Consider the following 19,232-nt stretch of genomic DNA (forward strand, 5'->3'; position numbering starts at 1 on the left):
CCCGGCGAGCGTGTTTTCCCAGACTCCTCTGCGTGTCGTGCGGGGAAAGTGCAGGCTCGCCCTCCGGCCGGGTAGCGAGGCGGGACGCGGAGGCTCCGGGAGCCCGTGCGGGCGGGGCGCGGTTGTCGGAAGTCGTTGCCTGGACGCGACCTACCTGCCCGCGGCCCGGAAGTGGTCGCGGTCGCGCTGGTTCCGGTCGGCGGGGCGCGCTGGGGCCGGGGAGGCGGGCAGCGGACGGGCCGAAGATCGGCGTGCCCATGGCGGAGGGCGGCGGCCCCGACGGGCGGGCCGGGCCCGGGCCCGCAGGTAACGTGCGGGCAGCGGGGTGAGGGCAGGCCCCGGCGACCCTCGCTCCTCGCCTGGCGGGAGCAGCCCCCGCGCCGGACGTCCTTTCCCAGGGAACCTGCATCTTTAACTGCCTGCCGGTTAGGACCCATCGTGAGCATAGTGGCCGCCTGCCAGCTCGGAGGGCACCTGCCCGGGCAGACCCAGAGCCGGCCCCTCGCGGCAGGTGCCTCTTCTCGGTGCTGCCACCCACGCGCAGCGGCCTCGCCGTTGCAGCGAGCTTTCGGTGACAGCTCGCCCAGGGCCTCGTCCCTCCAGCAGAGGAGGCAGCCCTGTCACACTGCGTTCCGGCAGCTGGGAAGACACGCCCACCACTCACAGTAGCCGTCCGACTTAGGGCCTCTCCCCGACATGCGTGTTCCTGCCGTGCAGATGGGAATGGGTAGGGGCAGTGCATCGGCCGCAGGTGCTCAGGACCGCTTCCCTCTTCACCTGTGGGTCCCCACCTCGCCTGTTGTCGGAATTCGCCCTGTGTACCAGCTGCTGTTATGTGCGCTGGACTTTCCATGCTCATCTGTGTGCTTGGAGAGAGACCCCCTCCACAGGGCTTGTTAGTACTTAGTGATAAACAAGAGCCTTCCTACTGTGACTCATAAGCGTGCCTTGATTTAAGATACAGTGTTGACTTGGAGACCAGAGCAAGCAGCGCTTTGCATTCCTCCCTCCCGCAAACATTCATTGAGGGCCCGGTATTGGCCTGACCTCACCTCGCTGGAGCTGGGACACCCCCATGAATAAGAACAAGTCAGACAAGACCCCTTCTGCCCTGGGCTTTGGACGGTATTGACTTTGACTCCGGGGACACCAGGACCTTAGGGGCTGGGATGTCATTTCATGTGAGAGTGAGGGATGGAGTGAGAGGTGTTCCGTTGGGAAGGGAGAAGGACTGACAGCTGCTCCCCAGTGGAGAGAGGGGTCTTGTGGAAGAAAGGTTGGCGCTGTCCTTACCTACAGGGGCTTGTATACAGAAGGCACTCAAAAGAGCTTTGACTTGAATATAAGAAGCATCTTCAGCCCTGGAAAAAGCCTGCCTGCGGAGGGGGAGCTGTCCAGCTGTGCTTTGTCCCACGCTGGCTCGGTGGGGACGTGGACGCAGGCAGCCCGTGGTCCTCATCTCGCCTCTTGCCCAGCTGTGTACTTGTTTTCAAGTCTTGTTTTACTTAGGATCTTCTATGTCAAGTAGGTTTGGCTCACCATCCCCCATCTCACAATGTTTTTAAAATTATTGTTCTTGTCAGGTTTGGTGTCAGGAGTGTGCTACTTTTATTAAGGGAAACTTTCTATATTTTCCTGTGCTCTGATGTTTCTGGAGCATGGGAACGATTTATTCTGGAGGGAAAGGGATTGCTGTAGATGGCGCCCCCTTTTGGTTGGTGTGGGCAGGATTTCCGGAGCTGACAGGAGCTCCTCTCTTCAGTGCAGGTCCTAATCTGAAGGAGTGGCTGAGGGAGCAGTTTTGTGACCACCCGCTGGAGCACTGTGAGGACACGAGGCTCCATGACGCCGCCTACGTGGGGGACCTCCAGACCCTCAGGAGCCTGTTGCAGGAGGAGAGCTACCGCCGGTGAGCATCGCTGCCGGGGGGGCTGCCCCGTACGTGGGCTCTGTGGGTCTGCACGCAGCCGAGGCTCACGACCCAGGTGGGAGGCACACTGTCTGGTTGTGCTGCTTTCCAGTTTTAGAGGACAGGGAAGAAAGGAGGTGGAGGAACATGGCCAGACTCCTAGGAGACAGCCAGATACTGAGGTCAGGGAGACCTGAGTTCAAGTCCAGCTGTCATTTGACCTTTATATTTTCTGGCAGCTTCTGGCCTCGTGGTGTCAGCTTCTTCGGTGTTACTCTCTCCAGCAGCGGCAGCCCTGCCCCTGTGAAAGTCTCTGGCTCTTTATGCCAAGTGGTACACTACAGTCACCTTCCTCGTGTATTTTCTTCTGGTTATCCCCTGGGGGTTCAGATCGCCTGATGGACCACACCTGACCTCATTCCTGGCGTACTCCTCTCTGGCTTCTCAGGTCCTCAGTCATCTGCCTCCAGGGCCTGGGGATAGCTGTCTCATCCACCAGGCCTGTGCTCGGTGCTCAGTTTCTCGTTCACTTTGTCCATAGTGCCCTGCCTGTTGCCCTGCCAACTCTAGTCAGTCCCTTCAACGCGGCTCAAGCTCTTTCTTCCCAGCAGTGGAATCTTGCGACTCCTTCTTCCTACTTGGCACACCTGGGAGAGATCAGAGGCTTCCTGCTTTCTGGGGTGTTTTCTGATTGCTTGGGTGCTGAAGACTGGAGTCCCAGCTAGATTTGAAACTGCAACCGAACATCACCATGCTTTTTCCGTGTTTTTCTTTCCCCTTCAGGACTGAGTTGAGAGGAGAAATGCTTGCATGTGGATACGAATCCAATACCACCTTTGTGGATAGTTCCCCAAAAAAGGGTTTTTGCCCTGGCTGTGTGGCTCAGTTGGTTGGACCATCATCCTGTACACCGAAAGGTTGCAGGCTTGATCCCTGGTCAGGGTGCCGATGGGCGGCAACTGATCGATGTTTCTCTCTCACATAGATATTTCTCTCTCTTCTTCTTTCCTCTCTCTCAAAAATCAATGAAAATAACCCTGTCTGGTGACCCACACACCGCAGGGTTGTGGGTTCAATTTCTGGTGAAGGCCACGTACCTGGGTTTCAGGTTCTATTCTCAGCTTTGGTCAGGGTGTGTGCAGGAGGCAGCCAACTAATCTGTCTCTCTCACATCGATGTTTCTCTCTCTCCCTCCCTCCCTCTCTTCCACACTCTATGAAAAAAATCAATGGAAAAAATATTCTTGGGTGAGGATTAACAAAAAGAAATAATAATATAAAACAAATGAAAATATATTCTCTGGTGAGGATTAAAAAGAAAGGGTTTCTAACACTATAGAAATAGGTTTCTTTCTGCTTTTCCTTATAATATCTCAGTATTAATCCCTTACAGCAGATATTAGTATTAAGAAAAAGCTCTAAATGTCCATAAAGAATTGTTATACAGAGACATCAGGTGGATTACACACAAATGTTCAATGTGAATGACTCAAGCCCAAAGCAAACCTTAAGTTTGCTGCTTACCAGTAGAATAAAAACAGCAGAATAACGTCGAGTGCAGCTAGGTTTTAGATCAACCGTTTTTATATTGCTTTTCCAAGTGCTTCTCTCTTCTTTCTTTACTTAAGTACAGTGACTCCTGCTTGCTGATGATGTTTTTGCTGCTGTGTATTTCTTTGGGGAGGTGTCCTAGGAGTGTCCCTTGGCCTTCTTGGCCAGTGGAAGCTAGTTCCCAGCTGAAGGAGGAGCCCGACCCACTGCATATTTCTGCGTCACTGCTCCTGTGGTCGGGGCTCCTGAGCGGTGTCCCAGGCTGCCTGGGGAACTTGAGGTGAACCGTGCCTCAGTTGGTGACTTGGAGGGTCAGTGGGTTGCACGGATGGCATTCCTGGGCAGCGAGCCCTGGTCTGATTGTCACTTCCGATGAGCGCTGAGTCTGCACAGGCTCCCTCCATTGCTGTTGGCCAGGAGTGTCGGCCTGTGCAGCTTTAGTGGTCCTGCAGGCTGTCATTTGTGCTGTGTCAGATCAGAGGGCCCACAGTGGTCACCTAGTCCCCGGGAGAATACCAAGGCGCAGAGCGTGGTCCAGCCTTAGGCCTTCGCAGGTAGGCCCAAGCCGGGGATAAGGGGCCTGGGCCTGAGCAGATTCCCGTGAGTGCTGTCCTCCAGGCTGGCCCGCCTCCCTAGGCAGACCCTACCCTCTGTGGAGCAGCCCGAGATCTTCCCTAGTGTCCGTCCGTGTACCTGGGCCTCGGATTTCTTTTCTGTAGAATGGATCCAGCAGGGTGAACATGTGAGCGCTGTGGAAGCAAAGGGGTGGCTGTTTTAGGAGCTTGGCCCCCTACTCTCTGTTTCCTAGTCTCGGTATGAGGGGAGGCACAGCAGCTTGTGGGTTTCCCAGTGCCGCCCCTCATGGCCTGGATCCCTGTGTTCTCTCTCAGCCGCATCAACGAGAAGTCCGTCTGGTGCTGTGGCTGGCTCCCCTGCACACCGCTGCGCATCGCGGCCACTGCTGGCCACGGGAACTGTGTGGACTTCCTTATCCGGAAGGGGGCCGAGGTGGACCTCGTGGATGTGAAGGGACAGACGGCCCTGTATGTGGCCGTGGTGAATGGACACCTGGAGAGTGCCCAGATCCTCCTTGAAGCCGGGGCTGACCCCAATGGAAGCCGGCACCATCGCAGCACTCCGGTCTACCACGCCTCCCGCGTGGGCAGGGCCGACATACTGAAGGCCCTCATCAGGTCAGTACTGCCAGGCCCGGCCCCCATGGCCTCTGAGGGCCACCACGGGGAACTGCAGCCATGGTCTCAGTCCTTGATTTCCATATTTGCTTGTGTTTTTTTTCTCTCTTTCAAATTAGACTTGTTAGAGGATTTGTCTATTTTGTTAATCTTTTTAAAGAGTTACTTCTTACCTGTATCAGTTTTCTTGTGTGTTTTTTTTTTATTGATTAATTGCTATTTTTAATCTCTGTTTTCCATAACTTTTGAGTTATATGCTTAGTCACGTTTTTCTGGATTAATAATGTAAATATTTGCCTATAGCTTTGGCCATCCACTAGGCTTTTTCCTCATTTTTAAATGTAGTTGAAGTTGAGTTCTTTTTTTTAATAAATCTTTTTACTGATTTCAGAGAGGAAGGGAGAGGGAGAGAGAGATAGAAACATCAATGATGAGAGAGAATCATTGATTGTCTGCCTCCTGCTCGCCCCACACTGGGGATTAAGCCCTGCAACCTGGGCATGTGCCCTGACTGGAAAAACAACCATGACTTCCTGGTTCAATGCTCAACCACTGAGCCACACTGGCCAGGCAAGTTTAGTTCTTTGTTCTTACAGTTATGGAGAAGAAAGTTTTATCTAATTGTATCGTATTGTGCTCAGATAATATGGTCCACCTAATTTCCATTTTGGGGATTCTTTGAATTAAATATTTTTTTGTGAATGTTAGACTACATTGTTGTGGGTGCTTGTAATACAGTACATGATCATGGGTGTTTTGTGTGTGTAGTACAGTATGGTTGCCTCAATTATGTGACTCAGAGTTCCTTTCTCTGTTTTTACATTTTTAACCAAATTCAGAGACTCTGTTCCTGTCTAATCACTGTTGTAATTTGTTTCCCCTGTATTTCTAATAGTTTTTGCTTTCTGTATTTTGATGCTAATTGAGTTCATAAAAGTTCTTGCTTATTGATTATGCTCATTATCAAAACAAAAGTGTTTTTTTGAATGAAAAACCTATTAGTTTCATTGAAGGCTCCTTTACTTAGCACTCTGTAACTGAGAGCTTTAATCTTCCCAGGTTAATCTTGGTGTTCACCTTTAATCTTGGTGTTCACCTTTAATCTTGGTGTTCACCTTTATTATTTGACTGTCTGGGGTTCTTTGTTTTTAATACAGTTAACATTATTGCTGTAGCTGCTGTTAGGTCTGTTTCTTAACTGTTCTACAGCTTATGTCTTTGTTCCATGATCTATGCTTTCTTTGCTTTCTCTTTCTAGCATTTTGGATGGTTTGTGGTCTTACTTTAATTGTGCTGGTGGTTACCTTTTTTCCTTATTTGAACCAGGTTGCGTTTTCATTTTCCATATCTCCAGTGACTTCTTTCTACCAAAGATGCCCTTTTCCCTCCCTTACTCAGGAGGCAGCTCCTCTGTGGTTGACCGAGTGCAGTTTAGGTACCGGTTCTCAGAGTCAAAGGACTAGGTAAGGGTTCTGTAGTTTCAGGTTGCAGTGGGGTGGTTCAGGGAGCAGGGACCTGACATTCCCGTTGGCCAGCACAGAACGTGGTTTTGAATTCAGGTACCGAGAATATATTAATTCTGTTCTGTATTAAATGGCTATGAAATTGACCTTTGGGACGGCAAATGGGATGATATGGCTGCGATATTGAGGGTGGTAGAGCGGTGATGCCTTTTCTCCTTGTCAAGGCTTTCTAGCCTGATAGGCTAAGCCCTGTATTTTTGCGTCTCAGAGAACATAAATCATTAACTTGGAAATGTTTCTGGGTAGGTGAAGTTTCATCTTGGTCCCTGAGGTTCCTCTGGGCACTTCAGTTGTCCTGATGCACGGCTGCTTTGAATTAAGTGAGGCCTGGCTTTGAGAGATGCACTCGCAGTGCCTTGTGGAGAAAGGTCATTCAGGCATCTGGTTCCCTCCTGGAGCACGGACACTACTTTCACAGTGAGGTCCCCAGAACACGTGCTACGCTATTGAAAGTTTGTGTGTTCTCAGTGGTGAAGTCAGTGACTTGGGAAATGGGAGTGCTGTGGTTGGTTCCTGATGGACAGTCCGACCTGAGCATCCCCTGCCTTCCCACCATTTCCCCAGGCCAGGCTTTCTTCTAGCACTGGTAGTGGTGTCCTCTGCAAGTAAGCCTCCGTTCCGTTGCTTGGTGTATGTTGCTGATGCTTTTTTAAAAAGGTAAGGAGTGGTATTTCTCTATGTGCAAGTTACGTTGATTTATTGAGTTGTCCCAGGGGTTCCTTGCCAGTGATATTAAAAGCAGTAGGGAATTTTGGAAAATATTCAGGATTAAAATGAACTGGCTCTCATCCAATATATTTTTATGAGTGGATGCAGGGCTGTCTTTCTCATAGCTCAGCTAATACCAGATTGTCATATTGCCCAAAATTACAAACATTTTGGAAAACAAACCCCTGAGAATGAGGAAAAAAAAAATCAATGCTTGAAACCTAGTTCCCTTTTCTTAATTGATTGAGTGTGTGAAATGAAATAGAGTTTCTGCGTGGTTTGGTGTGTGTTTTAGAATGTTTCCTCCTCCCTCCTAGGGTGTCTGGGAGTGATGTTTGCACTTGTAGTGTCGGATGATGCCACACGGTGGCGTCAGTGGGAGGTCCATGCTGTCTTTTCTTTACAGGCCTGTGCTGCTGGAGCGTGGCAGTGCGGGTTCCACAGGACACTGGGACAGAGCACAAGCGTGGTGCTGGCTGTGACTGCAGGCCGGCCATTTTTGGGAAGGCATGGGAAACAGTGCTGTTCCCTCTGCCCCGTCGTCATACTGCCTACAAACTCCCATTTCCTAATTCAGATGAAGTGTGTGATGACAAAGCTTGGGAGGCACAGCAGCACTGGCTCAAGGCCACAGGTGCTGGCTGTCTGGTGTTTACTCGATTAGAGTAGGTACTGCCTCTTTGCCTGGACCCCCGGAAGTGAGGCTGCATGTGACTCCAGTTGTTCCTGATACCGCTGACGTCCCGGCGATTTTGTGGTTAACGTGGCGTCTGCCAGGTTATTCTTTTTCCCTCTGTAATTAATTAACTTGTGGAGAGGTATACTTTGCAAACATGCATATCTCCTATTCCTCATCAGGTTTTTAATTCATTTATTTATGTTAGACTCGTGGATTCCTGTATTACCCACTGAGTTATTATTTAATTATATTGTTAATTATTTTGATGCTTTAGCTGCTTCAGATTTGTCTTTGGGACCCCCAGCCAGCCATCTCTCTGTTTTGGACACATCCCCATCTTAGAGCAGTTCCCCACTTTCTCACATAACAAATTGTTCTAGGCTCATCTTGTGCTTTCTGTCTCAGCCCTGGAATTTGAGTCCTGGTTTCTTTGAGTGGAGAATGTGTTTAGAAACCAAGATCAGACACGAGGGGTGCTTATTGCGTGTGGTGTCACTGTTTCCAGGCCCTCTTACTGTGCAGAGCTCAGTCACTTACACACATTCGATCTGTTTCTCTGTCTGTGAACATCAGCAGGTAGGTGTTCACGTGGATGCCTCCAGCTTCTCTTTTCCAACCAGAGAGACCTGGTTTCCCTGTCCTTAACATACTTACTTATTTTGTAACCCAATCTCTATTAATGACTGTTTTGTGGAGAGGTATACTTTACAACCATCTCCTATTACCACTGCCCCTTCCCACACATGCCCCTCACCCACGCCATACCAGGCACATCCTCAGCAGGCATCCTCTTCACTTGGCCAGGATGCGACATCCTGAGCAGGTCTCCCTGCCCACTGTAATCAGCGGCCCCTGCTTAGAGTAAAATGACCCAGGTTGGTAGCTTGTGCTTGGCCAAGGAAAACTCCAAATGCCTAATAGAACGTGTCCCTGAATGCAGTGACAAGGCCAGTCCTTGTGGGGGCCCTGAAGGCTCTCTCTGTAGAGTCCTTTAGAGACTGGCTGGTACACGCCTGCTCGGGTGAGATCATTTCCTACTTCCTGGGCTGTCACTGGAGTGAGAGGAGGAGGCTCTGAGACAGCCTTAGGGATTAGCTCAGGGACCCCTGAGCAGCCCACCTGGGGGCTGTGTGAACCTCCCTGTGCTTCCTGTCCTCATCCTTCCAGGTGACTGATGCACTTAGCAAGCCAGCCTGTCTGGATGTGTAGTATACCTGATGGCACCAGCTGGTACATAGTTGAATTCAAGTGTTTCTTTTGCTTTCAGTTTTTAGGGATTGCTCTTTATGTAACAACTAGAGGCCTGGTGCACAGATTCGTGCACAGATTCGTGCACCGGTGGGGTCCCTCAGCCTGGCTTGCGGGGATCAGGCCTAAACCAGCTCTCCAGCATCCCTCGAGGGGTCCCAGATGGCGAGAGGTGCAGGCCAGGCTGAGGGACCCCACTGGTACATGATCAGGGCTGGGGAGGGACCGTGGGAGGGCTCCAGGGTGTGACCAGACCATCTCACCCAGTCCCAATTGGGGCGGCCAGCTGGGGACAGACTGCAGGAGGGCTCCAGGGTGTGTCCAGCCCATTTTGCCCAGTCCTGATTGGGGCAGCCGGCTGGGGAGAGACTGCAGGAGGGCTCCAGGATGTGTCCAGCCTGTCTTGCCCAGTCCCAGTTGGCCAGATCCCAGTGGCAAGCTAACCTACCGGTCGGAGCGTCTGCCTCCTGGTGGTCAGTGTGCGTCATAGCGAATGGTCGAACGGTTGGACACTTAGCATATAAGGCTTTTATTATATAGGATATACTTCACAACACACAGGTGCGCAAAAGTAGGTTTGCAGTATGCAAAATAGTGTTTATTCTTGTATTATTATTTATTTGTATTATAACTGTAAGCCAACTTTTGCCCACTCTGTATATTTACATGGTTTAGAGTCAAGTCTATAAATCAATGTACAGTTGACCCTGGGAGTTAGGGGTGCTGTCCCTTGTGCCATCTAAAATCTGAGTGTAACTTTTGAGTCCTCCAAAATTTAACTGTAGTTGTACCTCAGTATCCCCAGGGGCGGAGGGCTTGGTTCCAGGACCCTCACAGATACCAAAATTCACAGATGCTGAAGTCCCTTATATAAAACTAGAGGCCCGGTGCACAAAAATTTGTGCACTCGGGGGGAAGGGAGGGCCCCTCAGCCTGGCCTGTGCCCTCTCGCAGTCTGGGACCCCTCCGGAGATAACGCCCTGCTGGCTTAGGCCTCCTCCCGGGTGGCAGAGGGCAGGCCCAATCCCTAGGTGCAGCCCCTGGTCAGGCTCAGAGCAGGGCCAATTGGGGAGTTGGGGCGCCACCCCCTGTCATGCACAGAGCAGGGCGGATCGGGAGGTTGCGATGCCACCTCCAGTCACGCTCAGGGTAGGGCCGATTGGGGGGTTGGGACACCGCCCCCTGTCACACTCAAGGCAGGGTCGATGGGGAGGTTGCGGCGCCACCCCCTGTCACGCACAGAGCAGGGCCAATCGGGGGTTGGGGCGCTGCCCCCTGTCACGCACAGAGCAGGGCCCATCAGGGGGTTGAGGAGCTCCCCCCTGTCATTCAGAGAGTAGGGCCAATAGGGGAGTTGGGGCACCGCCCCCTGTCACACACAGAGCAGGGGGGATCAGGGGGTTGGGGCGCCGCCCTCTATCACCCACAGAGCAGGGCCGATCAGGGGGTTGGGATGCCACCACTCTCACACTCAGGGCAGGGCCGATGGGGAGGTTATGGCTCTACCCCATCACACACAGAGCAGGGCCCATGGGAGGGGTGGGGTTGTGGTGCCTCCCTCTATCACCCACAGAGCAGGGCAGGGCCGATGGGGAGGTGATGGCTCTACCCTGTCACACACAGAGCAGGGCCCGTGGGGGGCGGGGGGGTTGGGGTGCCGCACCCTGTCACACACAGAGCCGCAGGGCGATCAGAGGTTGGGGAGCTCCCCCGTATCAGGCACAGAGCAGGGTTGATCAGGAGGTTGGGGCACCTTTCCCTGTCACAGAGCTGCAGGGCGATCAGGGGGTTTGGGCGCTGCTCCCTGTCACGCTGATCCCAGTGCCGGGAGGCCTCTCGGCTCCGCTGATCCCGGTGCTGGGAGGCATATTACCCTTTTACTATATAGCATAGAGGCCTGGTGCATGGGTGGGGCTGGCTGGTTTGCCCTGAAGGGTGTCCTGGATCAGGGTGGGGGTCCCCACTGTGGTGCCTGGCCAGCCTGGGTGAGGGGATGATGGCTGTTTGCAGCTGGTCACACACCATTCAGGGTGGGGGTCCCCACTGGGGTGCCTGGCCAGTCTGGGTGAGGGGCTGAGGGCTGTTTTCAGGCTGGCGGGTGACAGAAGCTCCCAACCGCTCCTTTTTTTCTTTTTCTTTTTTTAATTCTGGGCCAGCTTTAGCTCTGAGGCTCCAGCTCTTAGGCCTCCACTGCTGAAAGTAGGTATCTGGTTTGTTTCGTTTCGAAACAATGTATAACTCCAGCTCTGACTCTAGCTCCGAGATCCCAGCTCGCTGAAAGCTGGTTTCTGGGTTTTTTTTAGCTTCTATGTTTGTTACAATGTTCAAACTGCAGGCTCAGAGGCCGGCAAGGCAGGCGGGGAACGTTGATTTCCTCCGTCACTGAAGCAAGCAAGCCTCATGTTAGTTTCAAGCTGCCTGACTGCCGGCCGCCATCTTGGCTGACAGTTAATTTGCATATCTCCCTGATTAGCCAATGGAAAGGGTAGCGGTCGTACGCCAATTACCATGTTTCTCTTTTATTAGATTAGATGACATAGAACAATGCATACAGTTGGCCCTTACAACCAAGATTCCCACCCTTGGATCAGAATGCTGTATTCAAACTGTGGTTGGTTGAATCTGTAGCTACGAAGCCCCAGGGATACAGGGGGCCAACTGAATATTGAAAAATACTCGCGTATAAGTGGACCCATGTGGTTCAAACCCACCTTCAAGGGTCAACTTTATTTTATAATTTTCCTCATGCAAATCTTGGATACACCGTTAAGTTTATGCTTAGCTATCTCACTTTAACATTTATTTTGCTATCATAAATGCGTTCTTTCCCTCTTTATATTTATTTATTTATTTTATTTTTTAAAAATATATTTTATTGATTTTTCACAGAGAGGAAGGGAGAGAGACAGAGAGTTAGAAACATCGATGAGAGAGAAACATCGATCAGCTGCCTCCTGCACATCTCCCACTGGGGACATGCCCGCAACCCAGGTACATGCCCTTGACCGGAATCGAACCTGGGACCCTTCAGTCCGCAGGCCGACGCTCTATCCACTGAGCCAAACCGGTTTCGGCCCCATTTTATATTTAAGTTGTTTTTGTTTGTATATATGAAGGCTTTTGTTTTACAACTTGCTACTGTAATAAAGCTCATTGCTTGTTAGTTGTATTTTCAGTAATTATGTAGGGCTTTCCAGACACAGTCATGGCCTCTGAAAACAGGAAGTTTTACCTCTTCCTTTCCATCTTAATAAGCTCATTTTTCCTCTTGTCTAATTGCACTAATACCTTTATTTACAGAAGGTAGGAGTGTGCGTTGCTCCTGGCTTTAGTGGGAAAGCCAAGTGTTTCCTGACTTCTGGGGTCAGGAAGTCATTTTTATTGTGTTAAGGAAACATCTATCATTTACTGTCTTATTAGAGTTTTTAAACATGCATAAGTGTTGAGTTTTATCATGTGCCTTTTCTTTTGCATCTATAGAGGCAAACACGATTTTCCCCTTAGTTCTCTGAATATGATGGGTTATCTCAATAGCGTTTCTAATATTGGAACTACCCTGGCATTCTTGCAGTAATCCCCCTGAGGTCCTGGTATGTTGCTTTCTTAATGTTTTTGGATTCTCTTTGCTAACATAAGTGTAGTTTGTTGGCAGTTTTTCTTTATGGTGTGGCCTTCATCAGGTTTGGGGAATATTGTTTTGGTGATCTCATAAGATAAATTTGGAAGTTTTCCTTTGTTTAGTAGTTTAGCTGTGGGATTGTTGGATCTTTGAAGATTTGAGAGAATTTCCTTACGAATTTGTGAGTGGGTTATAGGTTCCTAACTACTGCTTACTTGCTGGAAGTAATGAGACTGATGTGATCTGTGGCATCTCCAGTGGTCCCCAGTGCTCATGGGGTTCAGGCCCATCTCCTTGAGGTGTGTGGGAATCTGTGACACCATTAGTCCCCTGAAACGTCTGATCATCCCCGTGTCTCCCCTGTAGGTACGGGGCTGACGTCGACATCAACCACCACATTTTTCCTGACATCCGGCCGCCCTTTTCCCGGCGCCTCACCTCCTTGGTGGTCTGCCCCTTGTATATCAGCGCAGCCTACCACAACCTCCAGTGCTTCAAGCTGCTGCTCCAGGCAGGGGCGAACCCCGACTTCAACTGCAACGGGCCCGTCAACACGCAGGGTTTCTGCAGGGGCTCCCCCGGGTGCGTCATGGATGCTGTCCTGCGTCACGGCTGCGAGGCGGCCTTTGTGAGTCTGCTGGTGGAGTTTGGAGCCAACCTGAACCTGGTGAAGTGGGAGTCCCTGGGCCCAGAGTCCAGAGGCAGAAGGAAGGTGGACCCCGAGGCCCTGCAGGTCTTTAAAGATGCCAGAAGTAAGCGGCCTGAATTCAGTTCTGACTTGCTGTCTGTTTGGGACACTTGAATGAACCAAGTTGTAGCAATTAAAAAAAATTACCTCCAACTAAGCACCTGGTCAGAATCTTCGGTTAGGGCTAGGACTTTTCCAGAATGGTCTTCCAGATCGGTCTTCTCTTTAGAATTCCTAGATACCAAGAGCTGATAGCAGGAAATCTATAAAAGTACATGTTCTCAAAAATTATATATTTTTTCCCCTTTGCTCTGCTTTGTGACCCCAAATTCTTCCATTTCTATTTAGGTTTTATAAGACATATTTTTTTTAATCCTCACCCGAGGATATGTATTCCATTGATTTTTAGAGAGTGGAAAGGAGGGGGAGAGATACAGCGAGAGAAACATCAATGTGAGAGACACACATCAATTGGTTGCTTCCTGCACGCAGCCCGATGGGCTGGGGATTGAGCCTGCAATCCAGGTACGTGCTCTTGACCAGAATCAAACTTGAGACACTTCAGTCTCCGGGTTGACACTCTAACCCAGCCGTAGGCAAACTACGGCCCGCAGGCTGGATCTGGCCCGTTCGGCTGTTCTATCTGGCCCGCGGAGCCGAAAGAGCGGAGGGTTCTCTTGCTCTCCCCTCCGCTCCTTCACCAGCAGCAGTGTTAACATGTATTAGTTCACACAAACACTCCACCCATGCTTTTGTTCTGGCCCTCCAGTCCAGTTTAAGAACCCGTTGTGGCCCTCGAGTCAAAAAGTTTGCCCACCCCTGCTCTAACCACTGAGCAAAACCACCTAGGGCTCTAATTTGATTTTTAAATGAACAAATAAAAACAAATAAATAAACAAATAAACAAATTAATTTGCCATGAACAAATAAGTCCATCTTTTAGTGTTTCCCATTTTCTTTGGTTTCGGATTGTGTGATAAGTCTAACTTCTGTTAGAATAAGTCCATCATTTGCTTATTTATGCACAAAGATTTTGCTAATGAATTAATATGTTGACAGCCAGAGTCTGCAGTTGATGGGGCTGGGTCTTGTCAGAGGCTCTCTGGGGCTTGGAATTTATCTTGAGTGTCCTGTGCAGGCACTGTGCCCTCTGACCTGCCCCCACCCAGCCTCATTGCTGCCTGAGTCCTGGGCATCTGGGTTGACAGCTGGCCCTCACCTTGTACAAACTTGAGTTTGTTGTACTTGGTTGTTGGGTTCCCTGGAGCTGTCACTGATATGTGCTCCCATGGGCCTTCCCCGGGAAACCTGGTGGTTGGAGCTGTTCTGATAGAATTAAGCTGTCTGTCTAAGTTCATGCCTGTTGCCCAAGTCAGAGACATGGCTAGGCTTTTTTGACCCCGAGAAAAATTGTCAGCCTGTCCTCCTCACCTGTCGTTCAGCCGCTCTCCCAGACCCCTGAGGGGCTTTTGGGATTGATCCAGAGCAAACCCTAACAGAGGGTGGGAGGCAGTGTTTACAGCTTCCGGGGCTTTCAGTGGTCAGCTCTGACTTCTCTGTGTGGGGAATTGAACACAGCTGAGGAGATGCTGTCAGCCAGCAGGTGCCCCAGGAAATGAGGATTTCCCTGCTTTTGCAGACAGAAGGAGCAGGTAGCAAGGCCTTTTCACCACAGCTCTTGACCCTTGCTCTAAAATTGGGAAGTTGGCAGTGAGCATCTGTGCCTGTCAGTCACAGCCAGCCTTTGCTCCTCAGAGTTAGAAGAGGAATTAATCTCTCTCCTCTGTCTCTCCGTTCCTTCCCATGGCCTCCCAGGTGTCCCCAGGGCTTTGCTGAATCTGTGTCGTGTGGCCGTGAGAAGAGCTCTTGGCAAGTACCGACTCCATCTGATTCCCTCGCTGCCGCTGCCGGACCCCATAAAAAAGTTCCTGCTGTACGAGTAGAAGGCAGTGCAGCAGAGGTTTGCAGCGTGGAAGGAGGTGATCTGCGGGGAAGCTGGACCTGCTTCTTGCCCCTGTGAGCCCATCCTGTGCTGACAGATCGTATTTGGCTGTTGCTAGGCAGGTGGCCTTGTTCTTCTGGGTTGTAATTCCATCTCAGGTCTTGGACATCGGGCAGTCTCTGGGTCATTATCAGCTGAGAGGCTCCTACAGAACTTCATGTTATTCTTCCTCAGTGTCTGTTTTGGATTTTCCCAGCTGCAGATGGATGAGTGGGCCTGGAAATGTGTGCAAGTGCAGACTGTGGTCGGAGAACTCAGCACTTTCCAGAGCTGTGCTTCTGTCTGTGGTTTTACTTCTCAGTTTAATTGTTTGATTCATCTTTCTGATATCAAATGAAAAGGGAGTTTTTGGTAAAAAAGCGGAGTGCAGAAATACAGTTCATGAACTTGCTGGTTGTCCCTTGCTCCTGGGGTTGACATGTGACACATGTCGTTTGCACACCCCTTCCTTGCCAGTTCAGTGTTCTCTCCTTGTGGTGGGGAGTCCTACTGTCTTCAGTCAAGGCTGGTTCCTGGCTGCGAGGATTGGCTGTGTTATCTCAAAGTCAGTGCCTGCATTTGTTTGCAATCAAAAGAGGTAGCGTCTGCTTTCCCCAGCGCTGTACCTGTTCTGGTACCTGACTGCTTGGTCCCGAGTTTTCTGCCATTTCACTCTGGGGAGCTTGCAGACATCGTTTGGACCAAGGCCTGCCCAGCAGCATCCACTGCCAGTTGCAGTGGGAAAAGAGACCTGCAGCGCTGCCTGTCTCCTAGTCCCTGCACACATCAGCGTGGCAACCACCTGTCCTGGGTGCGGCCAGGCTGTCAGCTGCTGGTGTCAAACACCTGTGGTTGGTGATTGCTCTCTGTTTGGGACCTGATGTCTTGGTGGTGTTCCTAGAACCTAAGTGGATAGTGGTGAGGTCAGGTCTCCCCCTGGCCTGCTGGGGTGGTGGTAGGTGAGCGAAGTGAGTGGGTTGTCATCTGACATCTGGGCTGTGGGTGGGGCTCGCTCTCACACCTGGGCCCTAAAGGAGGAGTTTCAGGAGTGGTGCTTAGCTCACCTTTCAGCTTTTCCAATCCTGGGTCCCCTTTTTCTGCTGCCTGTTTGGCTCAGGCGCTCTCCAGGTGAGCCATGCTGCAGAGTTATGTGTGCTCTGCGCCTGCCCTGCTGGGTGTTGTCTGCAGGGCCTGTTGAGGGCACAGCTCCCCAGCGCTGTCCTGGGTAGAGGGTGGCTGTGTTCGGGGCTTTCTGGAAAGCAGCCCCTGGGATTGCTGCCAGCCCAGGAGCCCCCACGTGCAGGCATGACCTTCCGGCTGCACAGGGCTGGGCTCAGCTTTTCCTTTCTGGAGGACAGGTTGCTCCCTGGGTTCAGCTAGCGTCAAGTGAGTTTTTGCAGAATCCCTACGATTTGGAGGTCAGCCTGCCTGAAACTTCATAGCTGCCAAACGTGAGCCTGAGGACGGTGTGAACAGTCAGTTGCTTCAGGCCCCTCTGCTTGTTTAGAGTGACACTTTACTAAAGCTCCTTGTCTTTTGTTGGCAAGAGTGGGCTACGGAATAGGAACAATAACTTTCTGTCAGAGCACTTTATACAATCATGTTTCAAAGCCCTGGGCGTCCAAGAGCTGAGGCTACTGCCTGGCCGGCCCAGAGCCTTCCCCAGGAAAGGGCACAGGCAACCAGTGGGAAGGAGCTGAGCCCCCAGCCTAGGCCGTGGTGCCTCTAACTGTCTCCGTAGTCCTGAGCTCTGGGCCGTGCTGCTGTGGACAGACGGGCTGGGGTGGGCGTGGGTGGGGGCAACATTGATAACTCCGAGAATTCAGCTTTGGCACCTGCGTGAGGTGTGGAATGTATTTCCCAAGCCCACCCGTGTCACGTTTGTGCCTTTTCCTGTTGTTTATATATTTATTTATTTATACCTGGCTTTATTCCGGAAAAGTGTTTAAGGCAGAGATACTTTAGTTTTGATGTTCAGTTTTGAAATTGGATAAGTATTAGTCATTGTTAAACAGATACTTTTAAGAAGAAAGGACAATTAGCAGTTTCCTAATGTAGAATATGTTTCTGTTATCAGGGCTAGGTGCCATCATTTTAAGTTTTTTTCATCTTCCATGAATTGATTCTGCAAGTGAATGTTTCATGCAGAAGTAGGAAGAGGAACAGCAAGCACAGGACTGAGCAGAGCTTGCCCTGCCCCCGAGAAGCCTCTGTGCCTGGGCAGGCCCGTGGGCAGGGAGGCTGCGCTTAGCGAGGCTGTGCCTTCCCCACAGGGCTTACAAGGAGAATGTGTGGGAAGCACTTCGTACTTGAGCAATCCCTGTCACATGTCAGCTGCTATCCTGGTGACTGTGGCCCCTCTCACCAGTGAGTGATGATGGTGCCGTAAGGGCCTGGGACCTTGGGGATCAGGCTTGACTTTGTGTCCCCTGGGGTAGTGAGAGTCCTGGGGTCCACAGCTAGGTCTTGGGCACAGCGGGCTCTGTGCAGGTCGGAAGTATAACTTAGAAAGTCCAGTTTATTCAACCTAGAGGGTTGTCTTATTCTGAGATTATGTTCTTAATTTGGGTGATAAAATGTCCTTTAATGAAGGTGGTAATAGGGGGCAATTTTTTTTTTTAAATCTTGGTGGCAAAACAAATTGTTGGCTGCCTTTTGTCAAGCTGCAGAATTTGTCAAGTTTGCCCATCTCTGAAGTCCCGAAGTCGGGGACCCACAGTTCAGCTGAGGTGTGTTCACATATTGGTGAGAAAGCCCTCTTGGGTCCTGGAAATGGCCTGTGCGCTGTTGGAGGACAGTGTGGTGTTGCAGTTGCCTCATGCAGGAACAAACTCTGAGGTCCCTGTGTGGCATGGTCGGAAGTGCGTGCTACATCCTGGCGATGACAGGGCCAGCGTCCCTGCCGTGGTGGCTCGCTGACATGAGAGACTCTCCTCTGCATCTTGTGCAGAATATACTCTACATGCTCTCGGCGGCGGTAGGATGGAGAAGTGAGGTGGGGAAGAGTGACTTCTGTTGCTTTAGAGTGTAATTGCTCAGTGTCTGGAATGCGTGGGTGTCCTTTCTTTTTAAGTTGCTTTGATTTCGGATCCCTACCAAGTAATGTACGAATGTGCATAAATCCAGTCTAAGTGTGGTGTTTACGGACACCACTCTCTCGTGTATAAAACCACAGTGTGCTGCTGCAGTTCAGCCAGCAGAGCCTTGCCTCGGTGTGTGCACGGCTCCTGTGTGTCCGGGACATGCCTCAGATAAGGACTGCCCTGAGCACAGCGTCCCCTCAGCTTTGTGATGAGTGTGTTTGACCACAGTGGCTGGGACCTACTGCTCTTGCACTTGTACCTGGTTAAGAACTTTCAAAACTACGATGTACATCTTTATATGTTACTGTAAATTAATAAATGCTTTATTCCCCTATAATTTCTCCAAGTGTCTTAATTTTTTGGACCATTTGTCTCATGGGGTTGATCGTGTGAAATCTTTGTGTCTGCAGTTCAGGGGGAAGTATCTGTCTTTCTGGAAAGTTTCTGATGATTTGGAGAGAAGGACTTGTCTTAAGCAGCGGTCTCGAACGGCCCTGAGGGTTGATGCACAGCTTTCAGCTGCTGGACGAGTCTGTTTCACTTAGTGGGTTTCTGCTTGGAAGAATGTTTGAAACCCACGGTTCCAAGTGAGCCATCTGCCCCTGCAGTGTTCGATGGGGGAGAGGGGGAGGTGGAGACCACGGGCAAGGGCCTTGTTTCTGGGCCCTGTTACATGTGACTTTTTAAAAAATTCTTACCAAAGGATATTTTTTCCATTGATTTTCAGAGAGAGAGAGAGAGAAACATTGACGAGAGAGACACATCTATTGGTTGCCTCCCTGATGGGCTGAGGATTGAACCTACAATCGAGGTACATGCCCTTGACTGGGAATTGAACCCATGACCTTCTGGCCTATACTCTAACCACTGAGAAAAACTGACCAGGGCCATGTGGCTCATTTTAAAAAAAATATTTTTTATTGATTTCAGAGAGGAAGGGAGAGGGAGGAAGAGATAGAGACATTGAGAGAGAGAATCATTGATCGGCTGCCTCCTGCACACTACCTACTGGGGATCAAGCCCGCAACTCAGGCATGTGCTCTGACCAGGA

The 19,232-nt window shown here is 50.7% G+C and overlaps 1 protein-coding gene across 1 annotated transcript; it reads left to right on the forward strand.

Annotated features, from left to right (window-relative positions):
- Positions 1–257: 257 nt before the first annotated feature.
- Positions 258–18,514, forward strand: ASB1 (ankyrin repeat and SOCS box containing 1; the record flags this gene model as incomplete). The annotated part of the gene is made up of 6 exons (XM_081095856.1): positions 258–306; positions 1,768–1,909; positions 2,693–2,833; positions 4,350–4,652; positions 12,796–13,181; positions 14,933–18,514. The coding sequence occupies 6 exons, from the start codon at positions 258–260 to the stop codon at positions 15,058–15,060; spliced, it is 1,149 nt and encodes a 382-aa protein (XP_080951982.1). The 3' UTR covers positions 15,061–18,514.
- Between the last annotated feature and the right edge of the window lie 718 nt (positions 18,515–19,232).

The sequence above is a fragment of the Myotis nattereri genome (genome assembly GCF_964212035.1).
Source record: "Myotis nattereri genome assembly, chromosome: 7".
Lineage (NCBI taxonomy): Eukaryota > Metazoa > Chordata > Mammalia > Chiroptera > Vespertilionidae > Myotis > Myotis nattereri.